At 40.4% G+C, this 24,672-nt stretch overlaps 1 protein-coding gene across 1 annotated transcript in view; it reads right to left on the bottom strand.

The window, feature by feature from the left end:
• Nucleotides 1-24,672, bottom strand: part of CSTF3 (cleavage stimulation factor subunit 3) — a 56,157-nt gene that overhangs the window by 10,969 nt on the left and 20,516 nt on the right. Inside the window, exons 4-8 of the mRNA XM_035118292.3 lie at nt 5,404-5,436; nt 3,116-3,213; nt 1,516-1,582; nt 1,385-1,419; nt 1,153-1,279 (exon numbers count right to left, since the gene is read on the bottom strand). Of these exons, the coding sequence (XP_034974183.1) occupies nt 1,153-1,279; nt 1,385-1,419; nt 1,516-1,582; nt 3,116-3,213; nt 5,404-5,436 (360 nt within the window). The remainder of the gene's footprint in view (nt 1-1,152; nt 1,280-1,384; nt 1,420-1,515; nt 1,583-3,115; nt 3,214-5,403; nt 5,437-24,672) is intronic.

Genomic DNA, 24,672 nt, shown 5'->3' with positions numbered 1-24,672 from the left:
TTTATAGCACCAATCCTGGCCCAACCACACTAGCTGCTAATTGGTTTCCAGGCCCAATTCAAAGTGCTTGTTTTGACCTATAAAGCCTTGCTTCCTCAAACTTGGCTCTCCATATGTTGTTGGCCTACAACTCCCATTATCCCTAGCTAGCAGGACCAGTGGTCAGGGATGATGGGAATTGTAGTCTCAAAACATCTGGAGGGCCGAGTTTGAGGAAGCCTGTATTAAATGGCTCAAGACCAGAATACCACCTGAGGCCCTTCTTTGTGTGCTTCCTCCACAAGTGGTCTGGAGGATGGAACTTGAGAACAGGCTTTTTTCTGCAATGGCTCCCCATTTTTGGGATGCTGTCCCCACAAAAGCTTGCCTGGCACCTTCATTACATATCTTTAGGCACGTGCTGGAAACATTCTTCTTCTCCCAGGCCTTTGGCTGATTAAGCAATCTATGACCTTTTTCAACAATGTGTGTGGAGGGGTCATTGTTTTTGTTGCTATTATGTTATGTACAATGTTATTCTACAATTTTATTCTGCTAGACAAAATGGGAAAACACTTGTCATTTGGATTAGGCTCCTGCTCAGAGGGAAAAGTTGCTGTTTCAGTAGGGGACAGTCCTATGTTCTGCAGCCCAGTGGTATTAAACATATACAATCATAGAATTTTATAGTTGGAAGGGATGCAAAGGATCATCTAGTCCAACCCCCTGCAATGCAGGAATCCCAACTAAAGCAACCATGATATGATTAGATACAGGTCTCCCAAGTCAGTGCACTTGAGCTCCTCGTTCTCTTGTTCCTAGCACTGGAAGATGATCCTTCCCACTGTACAAAGAACACCATCAGATGAAGAATCTAAAGATGCCTGGAGGACCCAGTATCCTTAAAGCAATGGGAGTAGCCTCATCCACCTAGAATTGGCAAACAAAAAAAGGTAGTCCCCGCAATTTTGAGAGGCAGGTTTGTGCTGCTTACAGAAAAAGACTTTATTGTCCTGCTCCTTCTGTCCACCCTTCACAATGTCTTTCAGAGGTCTACACTTGCAATACTCAGAAAGGAGCTTGCAGAGAGCCTATTCAAGTAGAAACCTCACTGCTGCAGGTCGAGAGAAAGTAGCTAAATCTTGTTTGAACATCAGGCATCTTTTTATTTACCTCTTCATATTTGTTATAATCTCGCCAGAGTTGCTCAATGTTGATCATTGGATTCACACAGCCCCGTTGATATACCCTGCGCACAGCAGTTATCCTCTGGTTTTCTGCATAGGATCCTACTGCTTCACTAAATGGTGAGGCAAGACAGTAACATACCAGCAATTACATACTGCAACCTGTACAAATATTAATGCTGCATTAATTAAGAGAGGAGGCAGGTTTTTGTACTTACACGCCTTTCAAAAAATTGATGTAATCCACCCAGATCTAATGTAAAAATATATAGAATCAGAGCAGTGAACATTTAGTTTGTAGCTATAATCAAACACCACAAATAAATATTTAATGAGTAAAGAAACATACCTGGTACGACATTATTTCCATGCCAATTTTATCCAGAGCAAAGTCATATGCCTGAGCCATTTTTTCTCTGGAGGAGAACACATACACTATTAGAGCCACACAATAAAATTACTAAAAAATACTGTTTTAAACTACAATCTTAATAAGCAGTGCCCAACCTAGTGATAACAGAATAAATTATGCATGGAAGGAGCTGCATCTAAGATAAGAAAAGGGAGCATCTAGCTATTTTATAAGAATTCAAATCTCCAGGGGTGGGAGAAGATCCAGTTAACTACTGACTGGTCAGCTTGATGTTGATACCAGAAAAGGTCCTAGAACAGAAAAGGACTTAGAAAAGGATGCCAGATGAATCTCATTTCACTTGGTGGATCAGGGGAATACTGTGGACGTAGTGTATCTTGATTTCAGTAAGGCTTTTGACAGTCCCCCATGATATTCTTGTGGAGAAGCTGGTAAAATGTGGGCTGGATAAGGTAAGTGTAAGGTGGATTTGTAGCTGGCTGACTTATCCAAAGCTCACTAATGGTTCCTCCTTTTAATATTTTTAAAGAAATGCAATACATGCCTGTTTATATGAGGGGATACTATCCTGTAAATGTTGCTCTTATTGTTCTTTCTCTGGGTTTATGCAGTTGGCACAGGATCTTAAATAACTGGTTTTGTTTTAAGTTGTATAACCCTTATTGTTGTTAAGTTTCTTACATGGGATGTGATTGGAAAAAATACTTAAAAGAGTAAATAAAAATGGCACCAGGCATGGTTTGTTGTGGCACTTTGTTGCTCTGACTATAGAATTCTCTCCCTGAAAGTACAGATGGTAAGAACTTTGTTAGGTTTCCAGTGAAAGCATACTGGTACTTCCTGGCTTTGGGAGGAAATTAGCAGAGATTACCCACAGTCTCAGGTTTATCCTGCATTGGCTATGTTTAACTGTCAATTGGCCTCTTAGTGATTGTATTTTATTGCTGTTTTAGGTTTATGATGTAATTTTATATTGAGAACCTGCCCTGTAATTGCTGTGTGTGATGAAGAGCAGTCTAGAAATTTCATAACTAAATCAAATAAACAAAACTTGTCAATAGGAGGGGGAAACAGCTTTGACAATTACGCCTTCTTTGGATTAGTAGTTCGGTGGAAAAAAGCAACAGATCCTTCTGATATCTTGTGTACGGCTGCTTCAGAAGTGCCACTTTGTCAGCAAATGAAGTTTAATAATCAACTGGAAGGAATCGAGGCATATATACAATGACAAAGAACACCATGTAGGAGTCAGTGCTGACCCAAATTTATGGCACTACGCCACCTAGGACAACATTCTATGTTGGGTGTCCCCACGTGACCCCCCACTGGAGCCAACACTTTTTAAAATGTCTTGCTGAACCTTTCAGGCATCAGTTCCTGCCTTTACCAACTCCTGTCTTGGTGAAGGTTGCTTAACATTGCTACATGGGCAGGTCTACACTGGCAGAAGTTGTCTAATTATTTCTTTAAATGAGAAGCTAACTTGGGAGACTGTGATCCTGCTTCAGCATCCTTAACTGAAAAAGGAATTAGATTGCAATAAAAGAAGAAGCTAACATAAACAGCATTTACTTACTTATAACTAGGTAGCTTCCCTTTGGTTTCTCGCACATAAGAAAGGTAGCACTTCCATAAGTCAATGTGCAAAACTTTCATAAGGCACCTCTGAAACAGCTATTCACATTGAAGAAAAACAACAACAGGAATCCATGAATAGACATCAGGAGGCACTTTGGAGCTTGAACAAACAAACTAAGGTTCAGTCTGCATCCCTTTTAAGACAGACAGGCATAGTCTCAGGAATAACAGCCAAGTCTTAATGTAAAGGTAAGGATGCTGTCAGAACTGTGAAATGCATCCATCCAGTACGAGAACCTTGCAATTCATGCACCCTCTGTTTGGCATAGTAGTGTACCTCTGTTTTGACATTGCCACTTTACACATATTGAAGCACAGATACATGCCCTGGAAACCTGTAAATTACTGTGTGTAGGAGTAGTAAATAAACTTTGGATCACAGCTGAAAAGGACTAAGTGGGACTGGGAAATATGAGCATAACAGCAGATGAGCATACAAGGAGGAATGACTTTACTAAGTGGTTCATCTGTTTATCTGAGTGGTTTTAAACCTGTTCTGGAGAGAGTTGCACTCCCCCTAAAGCAGGGATTGAGGCAGGTAAAAGTGCTGCTGCAAAGGAATGACCAGGAGCCTTAAAAGTGTGCTCCCAATTGTTCTTTGGTAAGTGGTGCTTTAAAAATTTCGTAATAAATGCAAGCTCGACTGGGATTGGCTTCACTCATGAGCTCCAGAACAGAGCTTCTGAGTGCAGACAAAGCCTGTGGTAGAAACCTTTGCAACCCCATTTTGAACTCAAACCAGGATTGGAAAGGAAGAATAATCCTTTTCAGCTTCATCTTAAGTGAAAGTCAGGCTGCAAAGGAAGAAAGGAAGAATCAGGAGCACACTTCTGAGTCAGCTTTGATTCTTCCTTTGAAATCTGAATCATCCAATGTCATATATAACATCAGGTGATTGACAGGTAGGCATTCCTCCTACCTGTAAAAAGTGGCCCATGGAGGGCAGGCCAGAGCCAGCTTCCCAGGCTTGTAGTTTGGGCTGCTCCTAGATCTATCATGTCACTGAATGCAGAGGTGGCCTCAGTGGCACAGAGTGTCAAAATTTATCAGCTGAAGGTGACATATCAACTGCAATCTTATCTAGACAGACAGCTGTGCTGCAGTTATTCATGCTTTGGTAACCTCCCATTTGGATTACTGCAATATGTGAGGCTGCCTTGAAAAATTCTGCTGGTCCAAAATAGGGCAGCAAGGTCACAAACTGGGACTGGTTATTCTGATCATACTATGCTAGTATTTGCCATCTACACTAGCTTCCAGTCCATTTCCAGGCTCGATTTTTAACACTGCTGTAAAACTTTGAGGTTCTAAGTGGCTTGGGGGCTGGTTACCTGAGGGATTCCCTCCACCCATTCTTACCTGCCTGGATCCTATAATCTTCTTCAGAGACCTTTCCCAGGATGCCCCTTGCCGAGTAAGTGAAGCAGCCTCATGTGATATAGTGAATGAAATGGTCTTTTCAAAGGTGGCATCCCCACTGTGGAATGTCCCTTCCCTTCAGACTCAATTCATACTTAATGGTAGTTCCCTTATGAGTGCTACAAGAATGTGAGCTCGCAGACTGGCATCACTCACACAGAGGCAGTGTCTGGCATCTCCATGTGTAGTTGCTACAATTTGCATGAGTGTAGTACAGGCACCCCCAACCTTCGGCCCTCCAGATGTTTGGGACTACAATTCCCATCATCCCTGACCACTGGTCCTGTTAGCTAGGGATCATGGGAGCTGTAGGCCAAAATATCTGGAGGGCCACAGGTTGGGGATGCCTGGTGTAGTATCTTGAAAAAGACTTGTCAGATTGGATTAACTGTGGTGGCCACAGACAGCACCCATATGGAGGGAAGAGAACCCCATGTGGTTCTCACAAATGACACCTGCATGTAAGTGCTTTTGAAGTCACGAGGCTAGGGATGGCCCAACCTCTTTTTGAGGTACTCACATGGGAGCCGCCACTAGGCCATGGCCCCAAAACCTTCTTGTGGAAAATGGGTCTTCAAGCAGATGTTAGAAATGGGATGGCATGTGTGTCTCTTGCCTTTTGCCACAAAGTGGCAGACACTGGAGATAGTTTATACTTAATTTCCAAGGCAAATGCTAGGACAAATTAGCTGTTTGCAAGTTTAAGACTGACTTCTCCACATCATCTAACAAGGGAGAATAGATGATCCATGTATTTATTCTTCCTTCCAAATCTATTTAAAATATAGGCCATAATTATACACTCACCTTTTCTACTTTGTCATAGTTTTTTGCTTTTATCTGTAAAACAAACAAAACTCAAATGGTTAGGTCAATATTGCACTAAAGAAGTAAAAACATTCTACATTATTATTTAAGTCAGGATGGGGAACCTCCAGCCCAGGCACCCCCAAACTTCGGCCCTCCAGATGTTTTGGACTACAATCCCCATCATCCCTGACCACTGGTCCTGTTAGCTAGGGATCATGGGAGTTGTAGGCCAAAACATCTGGAGGGCCGCAGTTTGGGGATGCCTGCTCCAGCCCATGGTCTCTTAAGACTCCTTTGGGCTCCTCCCCACACAGGCACTCCTCAAGTGTTTTTGCCTGGAATGTGTCCTTCAATTACAACTAATAGTTTAGGCACGTGTATGCATTCCTGACTTCTGTGTGGCTGATACGTTGCCTACTGCGCAAAGTTAAGAATTTCATTTGTTGGCCCACACACTTTGGCCTCTCCCCACTGCCCCTCTGAGCACTGGCATGCCGCCTCCAGAGATTGCCTATGAGAGAATGTAGTCCTTGGGTTGAAGGTCTGCACCCTGATCTAGCTTCAGTAGGTTTGGTGTTCTAGGACTTCCATTTCATCATTAACTGAAAAATATTCTTCAACTTGAAGAACTTTTTAAAGGATAATACAGCTTTCCCTGAAATAACTGGAACTCTTCTTACGAACAAGACATAAACCATTTACATACTAAAAACCGTTTATGTGCATTTCGTTCGGTATGGAGTTGGTTTTGATAACATTTATGTATGTCTAGCTATGTGTTTGATGCAATACTTCTTGTGCAAGCAGCCATCAAAGCTTGTCAAAGGCGAATGCTTTACCTAAAGCTTACAAGGCACCCATTTATGGCAGTAAGAACACAAGAGCCTGCTGCATCAAGCCAGTGGCCCATCAAGTCCAGTGCCCTGTTCTCACGGTGGCCAACCAGATGCCAGTAGGAAGCCGGAAGGTAGGACCTGAGTTCAACAGCACTCTGTCCTCCTGCAGTAGTTTTCAAACTTTGTTTCAAAAGAACGCAGCGATTGCTCTGAAGGGTTTCCTCTATGAAGCAGGTTTTCCGTTACAGATTTTCCCCAGCTGCAGGGCATAATTTCAGTGGTCCCAAAAGGCCTAGCTGGTGTCAAGTTTCCAACAAATGGGATTTTCTTAGCAGACAAATGTACATGGAATGGATTCCCTGAAGAATCAAAATTTGAAAGCCACTATTTGGGTGCTTTATTTTTTCTCCAGGTGAGACTGTGGTCATATTAGTGATAAACTTCCAAACAAGGTACATAATATATAGTGAGGGTCGCATGCACCCTGCAGTTGCGGGCTTCCATTCCACAATACAGTTGAACAATAACAGGCTTCTTTCTTAACATACTGCTATGCACTGTCCAATTTAGCCACAATTCCAATACTGTCTCTCCTTATTTGGTTCCAAGCGCTAGTTCCTTTTGTAAAGGAATTAAATAATAATAATTTAAAATCAGGACTCAAAAGCAGACCATGGGGACTGAAACCCAGTCTAAGAGCAGCTTGGATATTACTTAGGTAAGAATAGGGTGCCCAAGTCTCTGGCATTTGTGCAATGTCACATCTGAAACAAAGGTTCTGCAATGAAGCCTGCACTCTGAAGCAAAGGCTACATTGTAGATGGAACATAGCTGTAAATCAGGGGTAGCCAACCATTTTATACCTACCGCCCACTAATGCATCTTTCTTGATGGTAAAATTTCCTTACCGCCCACCCGTGCTCGATGGAAGGAGGATTTAGATTGTGCTGTAGAACCCCCTACCGCCCACCTAAAATCCTGAAACGCCCACTAGTGGGGGGTAGGGACCAGGTTGACAACCCCTGCTGTAAATGAATATGAAGCACTAGGAACTTATGCAGCCTGTTCCTGATCAGCAATGAAATGTTCAAAGTCACTGTAAGTGCTCGTATTTTTTCCACCCATGTCTCTACATTCCAACTCAGTTTGCAAAGATCACCATGAGTTGGTAAGCTTATATTGCTTTACATATCTGATTTCTAGAGTATATCTACAGGATCAGCAGGTGCACTGTTTCAGTTCTTCTGATCATCATAGTCCAGACATGTGGGGTGCTTCTGTCTGTACTACCACTGAAGGGCAAAGGTGGCACAAAACCAAGAGGGGCTGCAAAATCTCTATTGAGCCTTTCCATACAGTAAGACTTTTTCGTCCCTTAGCACTAAACCATTATTGCATCTAAACACTTCCCTGGCAACCACAGGTGACCAGGAACTGCATGCAGGTGAGTTCATTGGTTGAAACACAAGAGTGCTCCATTCGTCCACTGAGCTCAGTATAGTAGCCAAGTGGGCTGCTAGAGGAGGGAAGCCCCTTCATCCATGTCCAGCATTGAAATATAGCTCTCTGCAGCTTTTCTTCCAGCCCCCCGTAGGCTAGTAATTTGGGGTAGGGAGCAGGCTACCATCTTCTAGAGGGTATTTACAAGGTAGCACTAAACTCTTGCTGCTCCTGATCCAGCACATGAAAGAAGATCCCACTTATAATGGAAGGGAAGGATTTAGCTTCACTGTGGGGTGCTGTATAGCATAACCCTGTTCACTAAATTGTTTACAAGGGTAGATGTCTACTCCAGCATCAGAAGGGAAGAGTGCTTATCCTTGAGAGACAAGGAGAAGAGAAATAGCAAAAGGTTCATTAAATGGAAGGGTTGGTGTTGCTGTTGGAAGGAAGGAGGAACTTTGATGATGTCTCCAGTTTGCATGGGAGATTAGAGCATAAGAATCTACCCTATACAGAATCAGACCACACATCGACTGGCATTAATTTCCCATGTTTGTAGCAAGATGCTGAAGATGCTGGGGATTGATCCTGTGACACTTTGCATGTTCTATGTTCTCGACCCATGGTTCCCAACAAGGGGCACACGCCCCACGTGAATAGGAGTTCACTTTTTGAATAATAAGAATTATATGTTGGGGGGTGGGTGGATCAGAATTTTAGAGATGCTTAGGTGGATGATGGCCAAAAATAGGCTGGGAACCACTGTTCTAGACGCTAGATGAATGACTCCCTGCTATAGTGATATTGCCACAGAATACTCATCCTCTGCCATTAATTTTTTAAAAACAAAACTAAGAATTAAACTTAAAAACAGTTTATAAAATGGTGCATGTAGCAGCAATAGATATTTCTATCACTCACTAGGCACTGTTTTGTACCAATGACACCAGTTAAAATATCTTCCACACTGTATTCTCAATTTCATTGCTACCGTAGCTGGGGGAAGAATAGGCTTTCCCCAGTAACAAGTATTTGTCCACCACACAAACACTAGCTGCACATTTCTTCCTACAAATAAGGAGCTGTAAAGGCTCCAAACTTGCATTTCTTTCCTTTTGAAATTTTCCATGCTGAATGTTTTCAACAGAGAAAGTAGGAAAGCCTTAGATTTCAATTGTCCATTTTCAATTAAATCCTTGCTCGTTCTTGAGCAAGAGAGGCTGAATTAAGATGCTTCAGTAGTACTCAAGAATGTGTGAAAAAAGAAAATAACTCAAGGAAGCATAAATTCTAACTCTTGCATCCAATTTACAGGGGCACAAAAAGATATCATTCAATATTTTTTTTCTCTCTCTCTCTGGAACAAGGTGGAAGACAACAGGCCATTGACATGAATGCTAATTGTGCAAGAGCATCGCAAGACACTGTTTTAAGACACACAGTGTCTCATATTACAGAAGTCCCTTTGTGTCTAACAGGCTTTGTAAGCCTCAGTGTGATTATACAATATACCCTTATACACCCCAAATTTTCATTTTACAACCATAGCTGAGACCAGTACAAATGTATTTCTTACGAACATATATTACACTAATATTTAGTTGAAGCATAAATGAGGGTATGCTATTTTTACCATTGAATTCCTTTGGTCTTTATAAAGATGTCAGCTTTTATACCATTATATATGAAAACTTTTCTATTTCTACTTTCTCATATCTTGTTTCAAACAGTGGAATAAGAAATTGTGTCATTCCATTGTTTAAAAATGCTGGTGGCACAATGACCTGGTTTGGATGATTGAGATATCTGCCTGTACGTACAATCCTTTTACAGTGAGCCATGATTAAATCAAGAAGTCTTAAGCCACTGCTTCACATTTCATCCAAAACAAGAAACTATGGTTACCAGCTTTGGAATAAACCAGGATCATAAACCAATTTTTAACTTGGCTTGCTCCAAAGCTGGTAGGTAACCATAGTTTCCTGTTTGGGATGAAATGGGAAACAGTGGCCGAACACTTCCTGATTTAATCATGGCTCACTGTTAAAAGGCTGTGTGTATGGGAGAAAATATTTCTGCATATACAGCCAACGTACAACAGCCAAATGTAGCCATTTTTTGTTTTGGTGTTCATTTTTTAATATATCACTAGAGTTAGTGATAGGCTTCGGGCAGCTTATGAAAAAAGAATGAAGCAAATTCAAAGGATACACCTACAATGTCATAATAACTGAAACATCTTATCTGTCTTCTAATTATCAGATTCTGGGAACAAGAAACAGGAGCAGCACAGTTCCATCTTGCAATGGCTAACAGTTGCCTTGTGGATTTTTGACCCCACCCCAAACAGTAAAACCTGTATTACAAGCTGCTTTTGAAATTCTTTTCAGCTCCTAAAAGAGTCTTCCAGGGGGCATGGGAAGCTACTGTTTGAGAAATATGAAACTAAAGTTCACTGACTGGTTAAGATACCTTCTTTTAAGCCCTGAAGACAGAGGTGTTGTTTTTGCTAACAACCCCCCCCCCCATATTATTAAAGCTATTTTGTAAAACTTAAAGGCAGCAGGATTTTGATTACAAACTAACCAATATCTTGGCATCGAGTCTATAGATCATTGTTAACAAAGATGCAGGTTCCTTTTGTTCAACATTACATTGGTTCCATCTCTTTGTTACTACAGAAATGTATTTGAGACTAGATTTGCCAGACATGGCTTCTAATATTTAGCTAAATAGGTCAGGACTCAAATGGCTATACCATTTTCTGCTTACACATTGGGGCATACACAGACACACACACACCCCTCCTTCCCGCACTAAGTCACCTCCCAGCTCCCAGAGCAGAATTCAATGTGGCGAAAAGAAGCACAAAAAGTAAGAAACAAGAACATATTATTTATATTTAGGAAGGTATTGTGATAGAAAGTCTGCCATCTCAGGAAACAAAGAATTACTAAAGAGATCATGGCAAATTTGAGTGGGATGACAGTGGTTAGAGAAGGTGGAGAGAATCCTCTATCAGAGATTTGGATACTTTTTTCTTTTTCTTTTAACATGTGAGGAAAGTTATACAGTATTTGAATACCTGAAAAGAAAATGAATTAGCAACTGTGTATGTGAAGAAACTAAAAAGCTGCTTTATGTAAAAACAAAAAGCTATAATTAAAGGTGAATTTGTGGATCTAGATGTAACCAGCTTTGCTCCCTGCTCATAGTCTGAGTTACCTTCTTAATTATTCTTATTGCTTACTAATATTAATCCAGGCTAGGAAACAAAGAACTACAGAAAAGCGCTCCACGCAGCCAGAGAAAAAATTGAAAGCGGTGTTAATCCACAGAAAGAAAATTCAAATGCATTTCAGGTATGATTTGTATCCAGGGATAATATTAATTCTAAGTGCAGGTATTTCCATGTGACTTGCTTGAAACGTGTTCAAAATATGCAAGGTTTTCCAGTTCAAGTCTATAGGTGTATACTCAGAAATATTTTGATACACAGAAAATTTGAGGGTAATATAGCATTTCTTCCAACAACAGCCCCTGAGACGTATTAAAGATGACTTCTTTAGGACTACATGCAATCTTTTCTTTTTGAAAAATGCAATGCAATCCAATAATTTAAGTTGGGAATACAGTGAATGCGTATATCATAAAAGTACATTTGCCACATTGGGACGCGGGTGGTGCTGTGGGTTAAGCCACAGAGTCTAGGGCTTGCTGATCAGGCGGTTCAAATTCCCGTGACGAGGTGAGCTCCCGTTGCTCGGTCCCTGCTCCTGCCAACCTAGCAGTTCGAAAGCATGTCAAAGTGCAAGTAAATAGGTACTGCTCCAGCGGGAAGGTAAATGGCGTTTCCATGCACTGCTCTGGATCGCCAGAAGCGGCTTAGTCATGCTGACCACATGACCCGGAAGCTGTACGCCGGCTCCCTTGGCCAGTAAAGCAAGGTGAGCGCTGCAACCAGAGTCGACCGTGAATGGACTTAATGGTCAGGGGTCCCTTTACCTTTACCACATAGCTGGGATTGCTTAGGCCTCCCATTGAGTGGCGGCTACATAAATGGGTGAATTGAGCCTCTATATTTTTCTTTACAAATACAGTGGTACTTCGGGTTACAGACGCTTCAGGTTACAAAAACTTCAGGTTACAAACTCCACTAACCCAGAAATAGTACCTCAGGTTAAGAACTTTGCTTCAGGATGAGAACAGAAATTGTGCTCCGGCACCGCCGCGGCAGTAGCAGGAGGCCCCATTAGCTAAAGTGGTGCTTCAGGTTAAGAACAGTTTCAGGTTAAGAATGGACCTCCGGAACGAATTAAGTTTTTAACCAGAGGTACCACTATATTAACTTGTTACTGAAAGTCAGGACTTGGATATGCCCAGTACAATTTGGCTTCTTCCTTTGAACAGCAGACCTGCATTCAATGAAGCTTTTGAAAATCTAGTCATATGTACAGTTTTAAATCAGTTTGCCATGAAGAACAGGCCTATTGGACAAGCAAAAAGTTGCAGTGTAAAAATGATAAGGTGGTAAAATCAGCAATCATAAATTTTAAGACAACTGCAACAGTTTGTCAGAGGTTAACCACTGGCCATGCTTTGCTGTCTTCTTATGTCAAAAACTTAGGCTCTTCCTCTGCTTCATCTGTAAAAAAAAACTTTGAAACTGAAGTTTTGGAAACTGCTTTGAGGTGTTTTAACCATCAAGTGGCATATGAATTTTATGGAATAATAAAAGGTATGAAGTTAATCCTTGATGAAAATCCTGCTTGCAGCTTATGAAGGATGGTAGGACATTTTGATTCACAGGTTAGGAGATTAAGAACACAAATATACTAATGTATTACTAATGTATCAGCTGTTCCATGCAGAAAATCAAAGCCATGTAGCCTGGCTTTCCCAGCATTCAGGATACCTGGAGGCTCACAGTTGGGCAAGTTCTGCACAGAGCATCATTGTAAGGAAATACACAGCACTGTTGCTAGCCTGTAAAGAGGGCTACTGTTTTATCACCTGAGGAGCTGAACTTGTACTTGTCTGTTTAAGAGTTTCTTTCTAGCCCTGTCAGAATATAATGATGTGAAGGCGCATGATGCAGAAACCTCACTGAAGCAAAGTCTGAATAAGCAGTTTTGCTTTCTAGTGAACACGTAAGGACAGGGCAGTATCCAAAAAGGAGGTTTTGTGTTCCACTGAACAGATGAGGAAGATGAGATGAGATTGTTCTATCTCACAAACTTCCAATTCTAATTTCCCCACTCTACTAGCACCTACGAAATCCCAAAAGTCTTATTGGTCTTCCACAACTTCGCCATGGTACTGCTTTGCAATTTGAAACCCACTAGATCATTGGATGCAGTACTTCCAAAGCAATGTACTTCCAACGTCGTTTAGCTAACAAAGGCAATAGACTACATAGATTTTCTGTCCTTGTTAGACTGTCAATCCCTCAGCGCTCGTGAACCCAAAAGGATCCCATAAAGCTTTGAAGACATACTCATCTACTTAGGAAAGCTATTCAGTCAATAGCCTGCTTGGCTAGCAATATAGGAAGTTGGCTGACATGGTTGTTGCTGTGTTCTTCCCCATTTTTTGATTAGAATTTTGCAGAGCTTGAGCCAGAAAATGGGAGAGTACCAGAGTCTCAATTCACACCAAAGAGTACAGAACTCTGCCTAGTAAAACACTAGCTGTGATAACAGCAACTCCTTCCCAATTGCTGTTGCATCTCCAAAGCCAGCTGAACTGTTTTTAGTGATGAATGGTTTAATTGACCCAGGGTGTCTTCATTCTTAGCAGTTTTCAGCTTTCTGTAATATTGATTTTCACTTGGGAGTTGCAGCACTCTGGTTATGATTCGTCGTCTTGAAATATTTTTCAGTCTCTTCACCCATTCACAGTGTAAAAAAATATGTACAGTACTGTACTTTTGGCTGTATGACAATAACCATCTGAAATTTGACTGATGAATGCCACTTCCGTTTGATACTTCATTTGGCCTGGTTAGAGTGCTGGCTACAAGCCATGATTTGGCAGAGTGGTTCTTTCATTCCTGTCAATAAGCACTAAGAAACTGGAAACTGTCACCCCACTGCAATGGTCACTGTAGGATCCCATTTTGCCCCTTATCTTCTTCAATGTGTATATGACGATTCTGTCCTGCTTTCAAGTGTGAGAACGATAATCGAGAGCACATTTCACCAGTGCTCCAGTGTCTGAACTACTCTTTATTGGCACAATCACAATTCAAGTTGATTACTGTCAAGTCTTAAATAATCTAGGACAGCATTAGACTGACTGTACTCCCAGATAATTTTGGGTGTCTTTCAGTAGCTGGGAATAGGTTGGTATGAGAATCTGCATAAATTTGACAGCAAAATGTGTCCCTTTCAGGGAACAATAGAATTATTATCAAAGGAACAATGATTAGTAGACAGAGATAGGATAGTATGAGGATAAAGTTATGACAAGTTTAGAAGTATTTTATGGAGAGTTAACGAAAACCAATAATTTACTCTACTGCAAGTTTTAAAAAGAAAAACCACAAAAAAATCATGCAACTAATGCACTTGTTTATGAACTTGGCAAACAACTGTAATTTTGTGTTCTCTACATTATGGTAGAATAATGGTTATAAGTTACGGTTTGGCTGTTTTGGAGAAGTCTTCTCAGAAGCATTTTCATTGTCAATACTGTATTTTTTGTGATCTTTTAAGTTTTCCTTGTTTCTTCCTTTTTTCTTTTACTGAACCATGGAGATTAATTTTATGGAAACTTCGTCCATTTAAAAAAATCAAGTCTACAGAATTGTGATATAGTCAGATGGCTTGTCTTTCTATCTACCTGAGAACAGCATCAACTTCAATCTCTCTCTTTGGATGGAACACTTATCCTAAAGGTGTCCCAACTCAAGAGCTTGACATCATGCCAATTTGGACATTTTTGAAGTTGCTGACTCTTGTTTTCTGGCATTGTCTATTTTTGCTGGAGCTGTTTTTTTGGAGCAGTTAACTTTCTAGGTCTTCTCTTCCTTTGCAGTGTTCAACACCACATTGTGTGGGCATAATTTTAAGAATTCTGTCACTACAAACAGAATCCAACGTCATCTTATGAACTAGTCAATAGAAAAGGATGGTGGAGATTAGTGTATAAATCTGTATAAATTTCACAGCAGAATGTGTCCCTTTCAGGAAACAAGTAAATGATTGTCTAATGTATCTTGGGAAGACCATTTAAGGACAATAGTCACCTCAAACAATGAAAGATAGGCTTGACAAGAGAGGGGGGAGGGAGGGAATGCTTATAATTCCCTTATCATTCCCTCATTCTACTCTGTTTTCAGTCAATTTAGCACTCACTGTAAACAATATTATAATTTAGAGGGTCTGAGCTTCTTATAGAAACTCATTTTCAAAAGCATCCAAAAATTGTCTGCCATTTAAAGAGTTATAGGCTGGTGATAACCCTGTCAGGAATACTGGCCAAATAGTCTACCATTTAAGGAGTTATAGGCTGGTGATAACCCAGTCAGGAATACTGGCCAAGTGAAGGGTACGTTTTACACACCTTGAGTAAAACTTCTACTACTTTGACTCTTGTGGAAATGTAAAAATTAACCAAGATTTGTTTATAAACTCTAAATGCAACAAAAAGCAAAATGACACCAAGAATAACATGCTACTTATTTTGAGGGAACGGTGGAATTGTGTTGTTGTATTGTATTCCAAACTACAGTATGTGAGTTCAGCACAACAAGTAAAATGGTTTACCAACATAAAAGCTGTTTATGCATAGGCTCTGCATGTGTAATGATGTATGCCAATTATATGCAGGTTTACAGACTGGTGGGGAAATTGTTACATGTGTTCAGTCCTCTTGTGGTAATTCAGCAGAAGATTAGAGGGCTGCATGCCAACCCAAGCCCAATTCAGAGGCACATATACATACGTACCCTCAGCAGCCAGTGAAGACAGGCATGCCACTTACATATTCATGCACTCCACAGGAGATAGGCAAGAGCCTGCACACAGGTGCACACAGAGCAGGGGAAGGGTGGACTCAGCAGCAGACAAAAACGCACATAATCACTTAGCAGTGCTCTTGCTCTCAAGCAGGGTCTACCCCTGCCCCAGCACTTTCCTGCCTCTTCTTGCTGTTGGAGAAAGGCCCCTTCTTTGGTGTGACACCACTGCTAGGTCTTCTTCCTGTTTTCTAGCCTTCTAAGACCTAACAGTGGCAACAACCTTTTAAGAACAGTGCCATCCCAGGGGGCAGAAGGGACCCTTTAGTAAAAAGGTAGAGGTGCCACCTTCCTTTCCCTTTACTATCAGGTCAATATAGACTTCTCTGCAATGCGGGGGGGGGGGGCAGCACCACCCATTTACATTTTTAAAGTGCAGCCAGGTTATTGATGACATTTCTGGGCTACCCAAAATTACTTGGGATGTGTGGATGAGCCATGTGTTAGCCATGGCATGAAAGATCAGAAATGTCTTCTAAATGAGAAGCTTGGAACCCATCTGTCAGCATTGGTCAAAGGTTCCACTAATTCAACACAGAGAGACAATAATTTGAGCAAACATTTAAAAGTCACAGTGAACATTTGTTCTTTTATATTAGTTTTGTTTCTCTTATGAAATGGGCAAAAGGGTGAGGTTACTACCTACCTGTAGTGGTTAACAATGCACCTCACATAGGCAAAACACATTCTTAGAGGATATGTTAAGAATATGGTAGAACCCATGGTAGAAATCAACATATCAGGCACCAGGCAGGTAGTGTGATGATTAGATATATCCTACTATTTGTGAAGTGCTATAGCTAAAAGCAGTTCAAGGTAAACAGAAATTCAGTAGAAATTTGTCTTTGGAGCACAGGAGCAAAAGACACAAATATGCTCTATACCTTTCACAAAGACATCAAAGAAGATTCAAAATGCTTTTGAGAGAAGGACCAAAAGCAGATGGAGAAGTGAGACGTTGGAGTCAGGGAGAGAACAAGTTCGACAGAAACATATAAAACATAAGTTGATTGTGCTCTCGGTGTGTGTATTGCTACTGGTATAGAATACCTCTCCCAGGTGAAGACATACCCTAGAATTCAGAGGTACACGAAGGGGGTATTCAATCAGGAAGATCTTAGGAATACAATTGGATATGAAACCAAAGGAAACAGAAGTTTCAACAAGCTTGGAAATTAAGCAGCTTTATGCACAGCAATGAAGCTTAGTAAACAGCTTCACATATACAGCCTATTTTATTACTGGGTCAGAAGAAGTAATGATCAATTTACACTTTAGGGGCCCATATCACATTTTCCCTCCCCAATCCTTTCCCCTTTTGGATGCCTTTCTATATACTGAAAATGATCCTTTCTCCATTTGAAAGCACCAGTAGAACTATGTTTCTACCTTTCCCAAAAAATGTCATAGGACATAGGGACTAAACCCCACCCAACTTTCATTAAGGATTCTGGACCTTTATCAGAAATTCACTGCTTCCACTCCCCAGTCTTCTACTAAACCTTTATACCTGAAGGAGCATCATTCAGCTCAGACACTGAGGTCCAGTTCTGAGGGCCTTCTAGCAGCTCCCTCACTGCGAGAAATTACAGGGAACCAGGAAGAGGGCCTTCTTGGTAATTGCGTCCCCTCTGTAGAGCATCCTCCCATCAGATGTCAAACTGATAAACAATTATACAACTTTCTGAAGACATCTGAAGGCAGCAGGAATTGTTAATGTTTGATGTCTCACTGTTTTTATACTATGTTGAAGCCACCCAGTCTGGAGCACTCCAGTCAGATGGGTGGAGTGTAAGTAATAAATCATCATCATCATCAAGCTACTATGAGTGTGTGGCTTTTACAGAACTATGAAATGTATTATTTTTGGAAACTGCTCTGAGCTTTTACTACAACCAAATAAATACAATGGATATACATGCTTGCTGCTCACCACTTTGTATTGGCCTTGAAGAAAGAAGTGGTTTTCCTCCTGTACCTTGTCCCTGCATTCCCTTTCCCTTGTGTCTTCTTAGTTTGTAAGTCCTATAGCAAGACACACACACCCCTCTCTATTTGAGGAATAATTACTTAATACCATGAAAACAAAATGGGTTAAAAGCTATTTTGTATTTGTACTTTAAAAAGTTATGCTGTTGAAATTTCATTGACTTGTAAAACCCTTTTTCTTTTTAAAGATCACATTTCTGCTTTTGCACAAATAAATATTTGCCTCTATCGCCTTGGCTACTCAGGAAAACAAGAGTTTCGCCAGACTAACAAATCATGCAACTAATTCTCTGTAGCTAATGTGCTTTGTGCATATGCTTTCTGAAAACAGCAGCCTGCATGCTCCATGGTGAATGACTTTTAAGTACCAAGGGGCCTTCCCAAAGCAATTTGTAATTGCCACTTGGGGGAGTGGGGGTACTGTTAAAAAAAAATCCACCAGTGTGTGCAAACCCTTGCACTCACCTGTAAGCAGTTCTTTGGGTCCTGCTCCTTCCCTGAAATATTACACATATGCACAAGTGGTTATGTCCCACTATTTTTCAATTGGACATACAAAATGCATGGACAAACTGCAAAATTGCAGTTCCCATTTCCTGAAAGTGTTTTAAATGTAATGTCCTCTTATCAACACAGCTGGGATTCAACTAACTAGTCCCATCAGCAAAATCCTGTGCAAGGACTTCCACCAGCACAACAGGCTTTTTTCTCTTTCTCCTCTTCCTGTGTCTTGAAATTTGCAGGGGAGGAGGGGAAGAATTGGGCGAATCTCCAGAACAGCATACGGGGGAAAGGGGGAGGGTGGGTGTTCCATCTGGCAAGATGAAAACCTTGGCCTGACAGGATAGCCATAGCACTATGCTGAATTTCTCTCCCCATTTCAAAGTACAGCTGTACTCCTGAACTAAACCAACTTCACATTTGGGCATTATGCAAAACAAGTTAAAACACCTGATTTATGAAAATACTGCTATTATTTTGATGGCTAGATCCCCTTTCCAAGCTAGCCTTCCCTTTTCCCATATCTGACCTTCCCAAATACAGTATATTCCTGCGTATAAGACTACTTTTTAACCCAGGAAAATATTCTCAAAAGTCGGGGGTCGTCTTATACGCCGGGTTGTATCTCTTATACGTCGAGTATACCCCAAACTCTATATTCTCACTGGAAAAGTTGGGAGTCGTCTTATACACCTAGTCGTCTTATACGCCGGAATATACGGTAATTTTCCTTCTGTTCTGGGTACATGCTCCACACAAATTCCAAGTTTATTGTTCTTATATTTAACTTTATCCACCCTTCAGGCTACACCTGTTGTGGATTCTTCCTCATGCACATTACTTTTCTGCTGTAAAGGTAAAGGTACCCCTGACCTCTCACTCTATAGGCCAAGGAGCCGGCGTTTGTCCGCAGACAGCTTCCCGGGTCATGCGGCCAGCATGACTAAGCTCCTTCTGGCAAACCAGAGCAGTGCACGGAAATGCTGTTTTACCTTCCCACTGGAGCGGTACCTATTTATCTACTTGCACTTTGACGTGCTTTCGAACTGCTAGGTAGTCAGGAGCTGGGACCGAGCAACGGGAGCTCACCCTGTTGCGGGGATTCGAACCGCCTACCTTCCGATCGGCAAGCCCTTGGCTCTGTGGTTTATACCACAGCACCACCTGCATCCCTGTAGTTTTTCTGCTGTAGTTTTCATCAAATATCAGAGTTCTCCCCTGCCATTACAATTCCTGTGCCTTATGCTATACCACTGTCCCAAGTCTGTAAAATCTCCTCTTTATAACTCTGTTGCCCTCTCTTCTAGCCACACTTCTCACTGCAACCTGCTTCAAGTTCAAAACATTCTTAAGAGAGGAAAAAACTTTCCTCCCCCATGTGAATTCAGTGTAAAAGACGAATTTGCTGCTTATGCCATTTTATTTATTACTTTATTAATAATAATTATTCTTATTTTTTATTTTGCTTTATCATTAATTTGTTTTTACAGTCTTGTAAACCACCCTGGTAAAATTTACTGAAGTGAAGAAGTTTATAGAATAACAAATACATATATCACACTTTCTCTCCATTAAGCAGATTTTCTATTGTTTTAAAAGCCTGCTAATCGAGTTTTACCAGCTGCGATAATAGGGCTGAAGAAATGTTTGGGCCGAGCGTGTACTAAAGGAGGAAAAGACGACTGCAGAGAAACTGAATGAATTATTTGCATCTACTCTCACTACAGAACATGTTAGGCAGATAGCTGTTTGTCCAAAGAACTGAGGAACATGATGGCAAGAAATGAAGTTCTATGCCCTATTTAAAAAACAAAAAATTATCAACCCAAGAATTCTTAAAAGAATCCAAAATGTGGAATTACTGATCATCTAACAAAAATAAATTGCTGCCAAGATTGAGCAGTTTCTAGTCCTCAAATACGGCAACCAATTATTAGCAATACTAACAATAAACATCTTTTAAAAAGAAAAAGCAAGGACAAGGAACAATTATAGGCCACTTAGCTTAATGTTGGTCACTCTGGGGCAAACTGATGGAAAACATTAAAATGACCAAATGTACAGAACAGGGGTGGGGGGAAACTCCAAGCTCATGGGCCAATCTTGGTCCACCCTTGAATGCTCTTCAAAAAGTGTGCGGACAATGTGGAGTCAAGAATCCCAGATGGTCCCATATTTGATAGATTTACTGCAGATTAACCAGAGATTTTAAAGGCAACACACAAACCATTCTCAGGGAATTTTTTTAATACCATCATTGAATGGATGGGGAGATTGATAAACATTATGGATTAAATAAAGACAACTGACATGATACCCAAAATATTTTTTTATATGTTAGAGAAAATGTTGTAAATTCAAATATACAAGCAGAAATTGATGGGAAGGCGACTAGAACAAGAAAGAAACCCAACTGGCTCAGAGCTTTAAAAAACTGGAAGAGTTGAAATTCCAAAGGAAATCAAGAGAAAGATTTAGCAGGCGCTTTTGTCTACAAGAAGTGAGACAAGAGATGGATAAGCATTTTAGAAAATGTATTAATATGAAATGCAAATGTTTGTGTTGGGAGATGTGGTCAAAACCAAGATTATGTTCATGTGGAATGCAGAAAAGTATACAGGGAGAATTTTTGTAGCAAAGAGTGAAAACAGAATACACTATGGACACAATAGTTCTTACTGTAACATTGAGGAAGCAGGGAGAGAAACTAAATAATTGATTAGAAACAGACGGACATTACAGTAGAAGGGTTGCTTTCTCTCCCAATTCTCTTTCAGCTCCAATTCTGGCAAACTACACTGACTTCCAATTAATTTCCAGGCTAAATTCAAGGTGCTGGCTTTGATCTATAAAGACTTTATGTGTCTCAGGACCCCAATACTCCAAGGACTGACTCTTTGCAACATAAACCAACCCATACCCTTGCATTCATCATTCAAGGTCCTTCTTCATATATCCACTCCAAGGAGGGTGCAGGAGGTGTAAAAACAAGAGCAGGCCTTTCCAGTGATGGTTCTCCACTTATGGGCCGCTTTCCCCAAGGAACTATGTCTGGTGCAATCTATATGTATCTTTAGGTCCTGGAGGAGGGGATTATTTCTTGTCAGGCCTTTGGTTTTGACTGTATGTGGCCTTATCTGTGTGAGATATGTTAGTCCTACTTTCTTATACAGTGGTACCCCTAGTTACGAACTTAATTCTTTCTGGAGGTCCGTTCTTAACCTGAAACTGTTTCTTAACTAGAGGCATGCTTTTGCTAATGAGGCCTCTTGCTGCTGTTGCGCCGCCGGCACACGATTTCCGTTCTCATCCTGGGGCAAAGTTCTCAACTCAAGGTAACTCATCCAGGTTAGTGGAGTTTGTAACCTGAGGTGTTTGTAACTCGAGGTACCACTGTAAATATAATATTCAGCTTTTACTGTTTGAGTTTTATACTTTTTCATGCATGTGTTATTTTTTGCAAGTCGCTTAGAACTACCTTCTTTTTTAAAAAAAGCAAGTAGTAAGTTCAAATAATAATGAGAAGAGCTTTTCAAAGCTCAAATTAATTCCACTGGACTTTTGCAAAGATCTCCTGGAAAAGCAAAGTGTGCGTTCAAGTTGCCACTTTCACTGACTTTCGGGGGGTGGGGAACTGATCTAGGGAGAAGAGTGTGAAGTAACCTGAGGGGTGTCCACGGCATTTGCTCAAAAATAAAAATGTGCCCACAGGCTAAGCAAGGTTGTCGTCTCCAACACAGAACACTGTTTCTAAATCTGGACCAACTAATTTCTTATTATAATTAAGTTTAATTTTTATTGTATTTTATGTAAAAATGAATATATTTGAAGTCTCTTTCCAGCCATGCCACACAAGGAACTAGTTTTAGAAAGTGGTTAAAATGATTCAATTCTTTTGATTACATATACAGTAATATGAAGTTTAGAACACTAATAATCGCAATGGTGGTTGACAAAGAAAAAATAAGGATTTGAACAAAAAAACTACTTTGGTATTAAAGTCATTCCTGACAAGAGCTTTTTCTGAAAATATATGCACACTCTTTCTCATCAACCTTTATCTGCAGTAATTTATTTGGAACCTATTTTCAGATTTAGAAAATACTCTGGGCAAGGCGTTACATGGACTCTCTACATGTGCACAGATAAAAGTATGCATATATATAAAATGGTCTGACCAGCACCTCTGAAGTTCTATGACCGATGTTTATAGCAGCCAAGCCTACAAATAAAAACAAAATGATTTAATGGAGCCACTATATGGTTTAGTCATGAACTGAGAGAAAGGGGGGGGGGAATTGGAGGGAAGATGAAATGAATCTCCTTGAACCCATACAGCTAATATTGAGTATTCTAGAAGAAAAGGAGGATTGATGGAATCTATGCTATGAGATTAAAGGAAGAATAGAAAAAAATGACACCTTTCCCCTTTTCTTCTGTCCAGGACTCCCTCCCTCCCTCCGAAAAAACCCTCCTTGCTTATGTAGCCATCAAGTGCTAAGGTCAGGTCTAACAGCCCGAGGCAAAGTTCTTGGAGCAAAGTCTAAGCTAAAGAGGCAGAAGAAAAGATTATGAATGACAACACAATTATTTACAAATAATTTATGTAAACAAAACTCAGAAGCCACTATCTATACTTAGAAAAAATAACAATATCCTATTTTTGGAGACTTCTACTCTGCACCATAACAAGCAACTCATAGGGAGCAGTGCAGCTGTAAGCCCCTAAAATGAATTGTGTGGCATGGGAAGATGAGAAATTTCATTTGCTCCTCTCTGGATAGAATCACATGACCAGCAGCTGAAAACAGGGTAAAGACAAAAAAATTGGGGGGGGGGGCCTTTGGTCTCAGAACAATTCTACTATTTTGGTAAGGAGTGTTCAAGGGACAATCTGAAGGCACTGGATAAAACAAGGCAAGCTGCAGCCCAAATGAAAGGCCACTTAAGAACAAAGTGTACAGGCCCATGGGAGGGGGGGGTCGAAAGAAGGTGGAAAATTTGTCTATGAAAGTGTTTCTTTTATATATGTTTCTTTTTGTAATTTGTAAAATCAATAAAAATTATATTTAAAAAAAAAAGAACAAAGTGTACAAAAAAGAAAGTTTAGTCTCCCTTCCCCACGTACAACTGGAGAGCTTTTGAATTTTCATTTTTCACATTGCTTTTAAAGCTCTGCAAGTTTAAATGAAAAACCAATAGGCCACTTCTCATTTAAGTGTTTAGGTATCATACATGTAAGAAGTAGCAGTGCAAAAGGTGAAATTAAAAATTAGTTATTTAAGCCCTATCCTTTAACTAGGTATTATGCCAGATATGCTTAGCTCAGAAGAGTTGGTCTCCAATACTGAATATTATTAGCTATTAGCTCTTAGCTCTCTACCTTTAGTGGCAAAGTTTATTGCAAAGATATATTATATTGGAGTCCAATGACAGGGTATTTGTTTTCAGAAATATTGGGTTGGGTGGGTGTCTTCTCACATAAATTTCCCTAAGGGAATAATTACAGACACGTGTGGTTGTTTTCTATGGCTTGGTTCACTGTTGGGGCTAACAGCATCCCTTTGGTGTTGTGGACTATTTCCACCTGTCGCATACAAAGTGAACTGTGTGGGTCTATTAAATAGCTGGCATATGGAGCAAATATGTATTAATAAAGGAAAGATTTTTGGATTAGGGGAGGGTTTTGATTGGAAGACAGATTCATTTCAAGCCAATGAAGAACTACTGTGAAAAGAGTGGATACAGAAAATAATTGTTCTTTTAAAAATGCCTCTTTATTCTGTATTTTTGTGAAAGGAGAGTTCAGTCGTATTCACAACAGTATGTATACTTTGTACAGCTAAATAAGGCATACATAATCAAATATACATATGGAGGAAAGGAAAAAAATTATTTATGCTCTAACTGGTATTTCATGACAAGACATGCATTTTGTGAATGTAAAAGGGCACTGGAACAGTAAAACAACAACAAACAATAAAAATCAAGGATTTAAAAGGTTTATCATTAAAAGTATGTTAAAACTTCCGTTCCTTACCCATGTGTACCTCCAACATGTGCTCTGGAAAGTTGTGAGCCTCCAGAGCAGATTTGAGGGTGGGGAGGAAAGGAGGGGAAAGCGCACTTGCACAAGCAGAACGCAGCTCATGCAATGCTGGGATTCAACCCAGTTGCCCAGATCCATACACTTTCCAATACTTTTAGAAAATCCTAGAGAAGGCTAGGAAATTATCCATATTATAATGTTAGAACACCCTGGAAAGGGAAAGGATAAAAGGGCTGGCTGGCTGGCTGAACCTTTTGCTGCCCAATATTAGAACACATTACCAATTGCCTCATAGCATAACCATTATGTTCCCAAAAATGAATTGCAGGGCAATAATTACCTTGCTGGATCAGACCAAGGGCTCATTGGTTTTATTTTGAATACTGGCCAGCTAGATGTTTCTGGGAAACACACAGGATATGATAATA

This window comes from Zootoca vivipara, chromosome 1 (assembly GCF_965207765.1).
Source record: "Zootoca vivipara chromosome 1, rZooViv2.hap1.1, whole genome shotgun sequence".
Lineage (NCBI taxonomy): Eukaryota > Metazoa > Chordata > Lepidosauria > Squamata > Lacertidae > Zootoca > Zootoca vivipara.
This window is presented reverse-complemented; position numbering and strand designations above follow the sequence as displayed.